The sequence below is a fragment of the Callionymus lyra genome, chromosome 1 (genome assembly GCF_982586985.1).
Source record: "Callionymus lyra chromosome 1, fCalLyr1.hap1.1, whole genome shotgun sequence".
In the NCBI taxonomy this organism is placed as follows: Eukaryota; Metazoa; Chordata; class Actinopteri; order Syngnathiformes; family Callionymidae; genus Callionymus; species Callionymus lyra.
In genome coordinates, this window is record NC_141818.1 from 44,391,824 (window position 1) to 44,403,077 (window position 11,254).

An 11,254-nucleotide genomic window follows, 5' to 3' on the forward strand; every position below is an offset into this window, starting at 1 on the left:
TGACAATAAAATGACTTGACTTGACTTGATATTATGATACTAAATAGGATTTCAGTTCATACCATTACCTTATAAACATCACATGTTTAGTTTTGTTCAGTTTAAACAAATACAAAAGTATTGATTTAAAATAAATTAACGTTTAAATTGATGTATGTCGGGAGTGGTGTTTGAACCTGCCGCTAGAGGGCGATGTCTCGCGACAGAATATCATTTATTTCCCGATCTGTATTCACGAAGAAGAAAAATGACTCCAAGATGTCACTTTGAATGTAAACACAAACTCGCCGGATCGGTTCTCAAAACAAAATAAAAGGACCCGGTGATATTGGAATGGGACTTCCTGTGGTCTGGTGACCGGACTGTGTGTTTTCAACACTTTGGGTCTCGTCTGGCGTCAGTGGTTCGATCGAGCGAAACGTTTCTGCTGCAAACATGTCTCTGTTGACATGTCGGTCCAGGACAGTCTTACATGTGGTGAGACCTCAGGTCCTGCAGAGATGGAGCTCCACCGAGGTCAGGGTTCGGTTCGCCCCGAGTCCCACAGGTGAGAAGAAAACCTTCACAAAATACAAAAAACATCACAGTAATAATGTTTTATGTTGTTTTTATTCAACCTGATGCAATCCTGTTCTACTGTCTCTGGAGTAAATTATTATAAGATTTATTTATATTTATGATTTTATGTATTTATTTATTTTGACCAACAACCATTGTGTTAATACAGATATAGGGGAAAATGTATCTAAACTCTGTTTTTTGACGTAGATTTGAAAGTCATATCATTATATAATAGGTAAAAAGAAACTACACATTTATTTTAAATAGTGAAAATTATGCTTCATGATGATCTTGACTACTATTCTGGTAAATTTGGAGTAATTTTACTGTAGAAATTTGAAATAAATGATCATTAAAAAGGCGCTATATAAATAGAGATTATTATTATTATTATTATTATTATTAAATATAGTCATTATATGTTAATGATAACATTTTATAAATTAAATTAAAAATAATCCTTAAAAGCTTAGTGAAAGATTCCACTGGATTATGCTTCATGAAGACCTTGACTACTATCATGGTGAATTTGGAGTAATTTTACTGTAGAAATTTGAAATAAATGATCATTAAATACAGTCAAATGTTAATGATAACATTTTATAAATTAAATATAAAATAATCCTTAAAAGCTTAGTGAAAGATTCCACTGGATTATGCTTCATGAAGACCTTGACTACTATCATGGTGAATTTGGAGTAATTTTACTGTAGAAATTTGAAATAAATGATCATTAAATACAGTCAAATGTTAACGATAACATTTTATAAATTAAATATAAAATAATCCTTAAAAGCTTAGTGAAAGATTCCACTGGATTATGCTTCATGAAGACCTTGACTACTATCATGGTGAATTTGGAGTAATTTTACTGTAGAAATTTGAAATAAATGATCATTAAATACAGTCAAATGTTAACGATAACATTTTATAAATTAAATATAAAATAATCCTTAAAAGCTTAGTAAAAGATTCCACTGGATTATGCTTCATGAAGACCTTGACTACTATCATGGTGAATTTGGAGTAATTTTACTTTAGAAATTTGAAATAAATGATCATTAAATACAGTCAAATGTTTATGATAACATCTTAAAAATTAAATTAAAAAAGAATCCTTAAAAGTTTAGTGAAAAATTCCACTGGATTATGCTTCATGAAGACCTTGACTACTATCATGGTGAATTTGGAGAGATTTTACTGTAGAAATGTGAAATAAATTATCATTAAATAGAGTCAAATGTTAATGATAACATCTTAAAAATTAAATTAAAAAAGAATCCTTAAAAGTTTAGTGAAAAATTCCACTGGATTATGCTTCATGAAGACCTTGACTACTATCATGGTGAATTTGGAGAGATTTTACTGTAGAAATGTGAAATAAATTATCATTAAATAGAGTCAAATGTTAATGATAACATCTTAAAAATTAAATTAAAAAAGAATCCTTAAAAGTTTAGTGAAAAATTCCACTGGATTATGCTTCATGAAGACCTTGACTACTATCATGGTGAATTTGGAGAGATTTTACTGTAGAAATTTGAAATAAATGATCATTATATGTTAATGATGACATTTAAAAAAAATACATTTAAAATAATCCTTTAAAGCTTAGTGAGAAATTCCAGACGTTCAAGATTTCTTCAGTGCGGGCTGACGTGATGGCAGTTGACCAATGGCTCAGTGACTAATCGCACAATACAGAGAAAAGTGACGCTTCATCCTAAAATCTAAAACAAAAAACTAACAACCAACAACAAGGTTTAGTGCTGTGTCCATTTATTGATCTAAATCACCAAAGAGCTTCTCTTCTACTAAAAAAAAATACACTGAAGTCAACCTGGACACTGGGTTGAACCATCAAATAAGTTGTCATCGCATTGAACAAAATCATGTGATCTGTTTGACCACTTGATGAAGCCCAGATGCTGAAAAATATGTTTTATTTAAAGGTCACCAAATGACCATCATGACAATATAGTTGAGCTACTACATTGTACATTTACATCACCTGTAATATGCCGGAGCTTTGCTTTCTTTCGACAGGGCACTCTTATCTTAAAAAAAAAATCCCATTTTTATTCATGCAGGCTTTTCCTTGATTTTCTGGAACTCCTATTGTGTTATCAGTGTTATCTTGACCTTTAAAGTTTATACTTTATTGTCAATTGTTTTGATTGTTTAAGCGCTTTGTGACCCTGGTCTGGAAAATCGCTATACAAATAAAAATGACTTACTTACTTACTTACTTCTACTAAAAACATCAGCACTGAAGTCAACCTGAACACTGTATATAGTATATACACATATAGTTGAGCTACTACATTGTACATTCACATCACCTGTAATAGGCTGGAGCTTTGCCTTCGTTCCACAGGGCACTCTTATGTAAAAAAAAATGACCTTCCTGCCAGGGTGGGCACGGCCCCCCTATATCCTCCCATGTTTACAACCATCGCTAAAACCTGCTTAAAAGGGAACGATGTACGTGTATTATAAGCTACAGCTTGACTTGATCATGTCTTGTTAAAACCATTTAGATAAATAAACAGTTTTCTTTTTAAGTTTTAAAAAAAAACAACCTCTGCTACAGGTTTCCTGCACCTGGGGGGTCTACGTACCGCCCTCTACAATTACATCTTCGCCAAGAGGTTCGGCGGCTCCTTCATCCTGCGGTTGGAGGACACGGATCAGAGCCGACTGGTTCCCGGAGCTGCAGAATCCATCGAGGACATGCTGGAATGGGCCGGTAAGGCCATCGAAACGTGAACTTTAAGAAGGACTTTGTGGTGTGGAATCATCATCATCTTCTGACCCAGGTATTCCCCCCGATGAGAGTCCGCGCAGGGGGGGCGCCCTCGGTCCGTACCTGCAGTCGCAGCGACTCCATCTCTATCATGGGACGGCTGCCGAGCTGGTGGAAGGCGGGAGTGCGTACCGATGCTTCTGCAGCCCCCAGAGGCTGGAGCTGCTCAAGAAAGAAGCTCTGAGGAGCGGACAGGCGCCGAGGCGAGCCCAAGTCCTGACGCGTTTCTAATCCCGACGCTAACGTTTTCGACTTCTGCAGGTATGACAACAGGTGTCGGCATCTTCGACCCGAGCAGACGGAGGAGAAGGTTTCGCAGGGAACGCCGCACGTGATCAGGTTCAAGTTGGAAGAGGGAGCGGAACCTTTTGAAGACATGATCTTCGGATGGAGTCGTCATGATGTGGCTCAGGTGAAGAGAACGTCTTCCTCCGATGGACGCCATCCTGGTCGTTTTAGCAGGTCTTCATTTGTAGCTGATCGTCGGAAATACTCGTATCTGTAGAAATACTCGTATCTGTAGATCCTGTTTTATACTAATCCAGCAAGTTTCCCAAGTTAACATGAGAACAAGATGTGAAAACCCAACTCTTGTGACTTATTCACATGTTGTAAATGTTGAAGTCTTCAAAATGCAGTAGTTCATTCATCGTGACGTTGCTCCGTTTTGAAGTTATTACTTAATAAAGTTCTCGTCTGAAATCTCGCCAAACGAGATCACGGTTTAAATTAAACATTCTGACATCACTCTGGTGCAGGTGTCCTCCCCTAGAAGATCTAAATCAGTTAAGAACCTACATGTTAATAAACAAAATAAATATTGATGTAAACATGGTGAGAGTTACTTCTGCCTTTAGGTGTTTTTCTAATGTGTACATTAAGCAGTAAACCTTAAGTTTTATTATTCGTTTTTAATGTACAAAACGGGAGTTTCAGGGGTGAGTTTGAAATTTACGTGAGTCCTTGAATGCAATTCGTGTTTTTGTGACCAATCAGAGCAGAGTGGGCGTGGTTGCTTGGACGAGACTTCTTCTCGGCCGAAACAGAGCATTTTAAGTGGGCGGGGCTTCAGCGTATTTTCTAATGTAAATATCTTTATTAAATGACAGTTTTGTGCAAAAACAAACATACTGATGAGTATAATAGAGTAGAACAATTTAAGACTCACTCAAATCAGCAAATTAGGTGCCCTTTAAAGGATAAGTCATTATCTTCAGAGTCCACTAGATGGCGTCTGCACTATTTTCCTGTTCTAATGAAACATCATTTTTAAACTGATGGCGCCCCCTACTGACCTCTGAACAAGACAACACAGTGTCATGAAGCTCAATCAGACTGACTTAAGAGTAAATGAAAGTATGACGAGGAGGGTGTACTGACAAAAAAATTGACGATATGATGCGTATCACAAGACAGGGACGACTATGTGATACATTGCTTATATATTGTGATACTGTATGAACAAGTATATATTTGTAGTATTGTCGTGTACTTGACTCTGGCCTTAAATTTTCTGACTCTAGACGAAATCGTAACTGACTTAATTTGTTTTGAAACCAAAATATGTCCAAACATCAGCTTTAAAAAGCGCTGGAGTCACTGTATCCTCTCATCCTCAGTCATCGTCAGGATCTCAGCGTTCCCTTGGATGCTGGGGACCTTGGCTTTTCCTTGATTTTCTGGAACTCCTGTTGTGTTATCAGTGTTATCTTGACCTTTAAAGTATATACTTTATTGAATATTGTTTTGATTGTTTAAGCGCTCTATAAATAAAAATTAATTACTTACTTACTTATGACTGTTGCCATCTAGAGGCCGGATGTTTAATTGCAACACAGAAATGTACAAACTCTGAAACATTTGCACGTTAATTGTAATTAAAAAATAGTTTATTTTAGACGCACTTTATTTAAAAGGAAACCATGAGATAAAAATATGTTAAAAAAAATCAAATATGATGGGAAAGAAAAAAACTATAACGGGTTTTGTTAAAAATAAAAATGAAAATTCTCTCGACCAAAAGCTTTTCTAAGATGTTTTTCCTCTCCTCGTGATCCCAGGTGGAGGGCGACCCCGTGGTGATCAAAGCCGACGGCTTCCCCACCTACCACCTGGCCAACATCGTGGACGACCACCACATGAGGATCAGTCACGTGCTGCGAGGCTCCGAGTGGCTCAGCTCCACCTCCAAGCACCTGCTCATGTACCGCGCCCTGGGCTGGCGGCCGCCCACCTTCGCTCACCTGCCGCTGCTCACCAACAAAGACGGCAGCAAGCTGTCCAAGAGGCAGGGAGACATCTTCATCCAGAGCTTCCAGGAGAGGGGGATTCTGCCGGAGGCTCTGCTGGACATCACCACCAACTGTGGATCCGGATTCAACAGTAAGAAGAGCAAAAAGAGAAAACTATTGTTTAATTCAACACACGATTTTGGTTTTAATAGGCAACCGCATGGGACGCGGGATCGAAGAGCTGATTTCGGAATTCACTCCCTCAAAAATAACGACTCACTCGGCTCTGATCGACCTGGAGAAACTTCCCGAGTTCAACAAGTGAGTTATTTCGTCGATCGACTCCTCGCGAGTCTTTGTCTTTGTCTCCTTGTTCAACACTGCAGAAAACTGACCAGAAACTGTTTCCTTCAACTGAGAAACATCTCTAAACTTAGGAAAATGTTGTTGGAACATGATCTTTACTTTGCGTTTGTTTCTTCTCGCCTGGACTATTGTAACAGTTTATTTTCTTGTCTAAACAAGAAGGATGTGTCTCGTCTGCAGTTGATTCAAAACTCTGCAGCCAGAATTCTGAGCCGCTCTAGTAGAAGAACTCACATTTCTCCTTCAAACTCTTCACTGGCTTCCAGTTTCTTTCAGGATCAACTTTAAAATTCTGGTTCTTACTTTCAGATCTATTCATGGTCAGACCTTCCATCAGTAGATTCTGATCCAGACTTACACCCCAGCTCGGGCTCTGAGGTCTGTGGATCAGAATCTACTGATGGTTCCTGAACTTCCGGACCAGAGGAGAGAAATCCTTCCAGACTGTTGCTCCTAAGCTTTGGAACGATCTCTGTGTTTGATGATCTACTGACTCCTTCAAGAAACATCTTAAGACATTTTTATTTGTGCAGGATTTTACATTGATTTTTCTGGAACTCCTGTTGTGTTATCAGTTTTATCTTGACCTTTAAAATATATACTTTATTGAATATTGTTTTGATTGTTTAAGCGCTTTGTGACCCTGGTCTGGAAAAGCGCTATACAAATATAAATGACTGACGTACTTACTTGTCCGAGCGACTCCTCCCACAGACTTCACCTGCAGCAGCGGATCGAGGACGAGCACAGGTGTCGAGCTCTCGTGAAGGACCTGCAGAGTCAAATCCAACAGACGTTTGAGGTCCAGGACCGAGATGTTCTCCAGGAGGATTACATCCGGAGAATCCTCCATCTTAGGAAGGTGCGACTATGTTGTTCATGGATGATTTATTTATTATGTGGAACCAAAGCATGTTTTAAACTCCTGAATTTCGTTCGATAAATTACGTTAACAGTGTTTGAGTCTGTGGTCAAATATAACTGTGGTTCTAAGAATAGTTGTGGATGTTGGTGTTTGATGTTTGATGATTGACAAATAAAGTCCTGGAGATGTTGGTAAACTATCCCGACCCAGATCTCCTCAAATATATTTTATGGTCTAAAAATAAACAGTAACTAATAGTAATTCAAGTAATTCTGTTTAGTTACTAATAACTTATTATAACTTTAATGGAGAATAAAAATTCTGTCAAATTGTGTTAAGAAAAATAGTTAATTTAATGTAAATATATACGTACAATTATAGTACATTTTTCATGATTTTAGAATTTGTATTTTTTTATATTCTAAGGAAAAATAAGTTACTGGGTTTTTTTTATATATAAAGAAAATATATTAAGGTGAAATTATTTTATTAAAATCATTTAAATACAAATCTTTTTGTTCTTTTGTGTATTTTTCTCATTCTTCTTTCGTCGCAGGGTCACATCTCCTCGCTGCAGGATCTCACCAGTCCGGCCTACGCCTACCTGTGGGTGCGTCCTTCCTTCTCCGAGCAGCAGATGGCGCTGCTGAGCTCGGAGGCGGACACCGTCGCCGCGCTGGTGCTCGAGTGAGTTCAAAGTTCAAGAATGAAGGAGGTTTTCTCTTGAAAGTGACTCAGTTCGAGTCACTCGTCTCTTCTCACAGGTTAATAGAGGAAGAAATGCCGCCTTTGCAGCAACTCGTCGAAGATCTGAAGACGATGGCGAAGAAAGCCAAGGTCACCAAGTACAAGAACGTGATGTCACTGCTGCGTCTGGCTCTCAGTGGTCTCCAGGTAACACGTGGTATAACATAATAACACACAATAACACATGAAAACACATAATAACACACAATAACACATAATAACACAGTTAAAAATAGTTGAAAATTGATTATAGTTGAAAATTGTTTGATTTTAGTTAAAATTGTTTGATTATAGTTGAAAATTGTTTGATTTTAGTTGAAAATTGTTGGATTATAGTTGAAAATTGTTGGATTATAGTTGAAAATTGTTTGATTATAGTTGAAAATTGTTTTATTATAGTTGAAAATTGTTTGATTATAGTTGAAAATTGTTTGATTACAGTTGAAAATTGTTGGATTATAGTTGAAAATTGTTTGATTATAGTTGAAAATTGTTTGATTACAGTTGAAAATTGTTGGATTATAGTTGAAAATTGTTTGATTATAGTTGAAAATTGTTTGATTACAGTTGAAAATTGTTTGATTATAGTTGAAAATGGTTTGATTATAGTTGAAAATTGTTTGATTACAGTTGAAAATTGTTTGATTATAGTTGAAAATTGTTTGATTACAGTTGAAAATTGTTGGATTATAGTTGAAAATTGTTTGATTATAGTTGAAAATTGTTGGATTATAGTTGAAAATTGTTTGATTATAGTTGAAAATTGTTGGATTATAGTTGAAAATTGTTGGATTATAGTTGAAAATTGTTTGATTACAGTTGAAAATTGTTTGATTACAGTTGAAAATTGTTTGATTAAAGTTAAAAATTGTTGGATTATAGTTGAAAATTGTTGGATTATAGTTGAAAATTGTTTGAAGAAAATAAATGAAAAAGAGAGAGCGGATGTCAATGTTGTGCAACAAGCGTCTCTATGACTGGTTTTAAGTTTTTAAAATGTTCTCTTTGTGACAATTTCTTGTCCCTCAACATAAATTAAAAGATGAATAAGTTAAATAAAGTCATTTTATGGTCATGTTTCTCCAGGTTATTTAAACATAAAGTAAAAATAAAAAAGTCCCTTTTAGCTTTCGCTTTTATCTTGTGATACATTTGTTTTTGTGTCGTCCTCGCATCATATGTTTTAGTAACATTTACACGATCAGTTTGACTCCGAGCTCACAAGTCACCCCGACTTAAGAGGAAGTGACATGTGGGAAGGAGATGTGACACAACGTTTGCACCGAAAAATTTTAAAACCCACAAAAGTGTTGAGTCACACAGACGAGTGTGTGGAGAAGTTTCTCCAGATGAGTGAGTGTTTTTCCCCCGTCGTCTAAAGTGTGAACCTGCGAGTGACGCCTTGTGCCTCTTGCAGCAGGGGCCCGGCGTGGCCGAGATGATGGTGTGTTTAGGGCCCGCCGAAGTCCGACGTCGAGTCCAGAAGCTTCTTCACCGTCACGAGGCTGCGGCGCCCGGTCCAGAACCAGGACCAGAACCAGAATCTCCTGCACAAATATCCTCCAATAAAACTTCTTGACCCAATCAACAGACTTTTATAGACTAAATATCATGGGTTCAAATCCCACTGAAACTGCTGTTCTGAGACTGACTGAGTTTAAATCAAGTTTCACTTTTGGAGTTTTGGGTGTTTTAATGAAAAATAAAATCAAAACCAAAAACACAATGTTTAAAAAAAAAATGAATTATTGTTAAACATTTTTTATTTACTTTGAGGTCAAAGGTTGTTTAGAAACTATCAATTAAATTTTGTTTTTATTTATTTTTCGTATTTTATTTCTGTCTTAATATGAGTATTAACATGAGGGTTTTTATTTTAAGACTTTTTTTGAGTATTTATTGTCCCTCAAAAGGATTTATGGGAAATACAAAATAAATATTTAGGAATATAGTGCTTTTATCGGATTTGTTTTTTTAAATCGTATAAAATACCATAAAATAATATTTTTGTCATGTTAAGCTTGATTTTTATTACTTCGTTTTATACTTCTCCCTCATTTATTTTTGCCTGATGGCCCCTCAGCGCCTCTGAATAAAGTGTGGCCCCTCGAGTAAATTGAATTGCCCAACACTCCTCTACGCTGATGACACGCGACTCTACATTCATTGTTGCAACTCAACCCCCGCTTCACAGCAGCCCCTCCATCTTTGTTGTTCGATCAACACTCACAGTTGTGACGGTCACAGGTTCTGCTGCTCGTCTTCTAACTGGCATGAAGTGGTTCTGCTCGACCAGGAACTGAGAGTTTCACATCCCAACACGTCCCGAAGTCAAAGGTTCAGGTTGTCAAAATGAATATCTCATCGTCAGGGTCACACTTCTGTGATGATTTGAACTATTAACTAACTAAAATCAAACTATTTTCAATTAAAATCAAACTATTTTCAATTAAAATCAAACTATTTTCAACTAAAATCAAACTATTTTAAACTAAAATCAAACATTTTAAACTAAAATTGAACTATTTTAAACTATTATCAGACATTTTCAACTAAAATCAAACTATTTTAAACTAAAATCAAACATTTTCAACTAAAATTGAACTATTTTAAACTATTATCAGACATTTTCAACTAAAATCAAACTATTTTAAACTAAAATCAAACATTTTCAACTAAAATTGAACTATTTTAAACTATTATCAGACATTTTAAACTAAAATCAAACTATTTTAAACTAAAATCAAACATTTTCAACTAAAATCAAACAATTTTCAACTAAAATCAAACAATTTTCAACTAAAATCAATCAATTTTTAACTAAAATCAAACATTTTCAACTAAAATTGAACTATTTTAAACTATAATCAGACATTTTCAACTAAAATCAAAACTATTTTCAACTAAAATAAAACATTTTCAACTATTTTCAACTAAAATCAAACAATTTCCAACTTTAATCAGACATTTTCAATTATAATAAAAACATTTTCAACTAAAATTGAACTATTTTCAACTAAAATCAAACATTTTCAACTAAAATTGAACTATTTTCAACTAAAATCAAACAATTTCCAACTTCAATCAGACATTTTTCAATTATAATAAAAACATTTTCAACTAAAATCAAACTATTTTCAACTATTTTCAACTATAATCAAACTATTTTCAACTAAAATCAAACATTTTCAACTAAAATCAAACCATTTTCAACTATAATCCAACATTTTAACCTAAAATCGAACTATTTTCAACTATAATCAAACAATTTTCAACTATAATCAAACAATTTCAACTTTCTTCTCTCTACACAAAACTTTGGTTGTTATTAAATAAAGGTTCACTATTTTAGTCATTGTGGTTCATAAAAATAAATAATCAAAACCAAATAAGCTAAAATCTTTTTGAACAAAGCTTGAGAATCTTAGTTTATCATATAAACTTTTTTTTTTAAATGCAGCAAAGTTAAATATTTGAATTTACTTTTCATTTAATACATCAAAAACTTGAAAACTTCGATTTCTTGATAACGTTTCTAAAATTGAGATTTAGTAAAAAATAATCAACTAATATTTATCAGGTCAAAGATGGAGTGACGTGAATAAAGGGCGTGATTTTCTGGGCGTGAAAACTCGTGTTTAAAACCATCCTCGGACTCCAGGGTCCACCAGAAGAACG

At 35.1% G+C, this 11,254-nt stretch overlaps 1 protein-coding gene across 1 annotated transcript; it reads left to right on the top strand.

Annotated features, from left to right (window-relative positions):
* The first annotated feature begins 259 nt into the window (after positions 1 to 259).
* ears2 (glutamyl-tRNA synthetase 2, mitochondrial) lies at positions 260 to 9,509 on the top strand. The gene is made up of 10 exons (XM_087785144.1): positions 260 to 547; positions 3,155 to 3,310; positions 3,381 to 3,570; positions 3,629 to 3,779; positions 5,428 to 5,749; positions 5,811 to 5,919; positions 6,679 to 6,826; positions 7,386 to 7,516; positions 7,594 to 7,723; positions 8,994 to 9,509. The coding sequence occupies exons 1-10, from the start codon at positions 436 to 438 to the stop codon at positions 9,153 to 9,155; spliced, it is 1,611 nt and encodes a 536-aa protein (XP_087641270.1). The 5' UTR covers positions 260 to 435; the 3' UTR covers positions 9,156 to 9,509.
* The last annotated feature ends 1,745 nt before the right edge of the window (positions 9,510 to 11,254 follow it).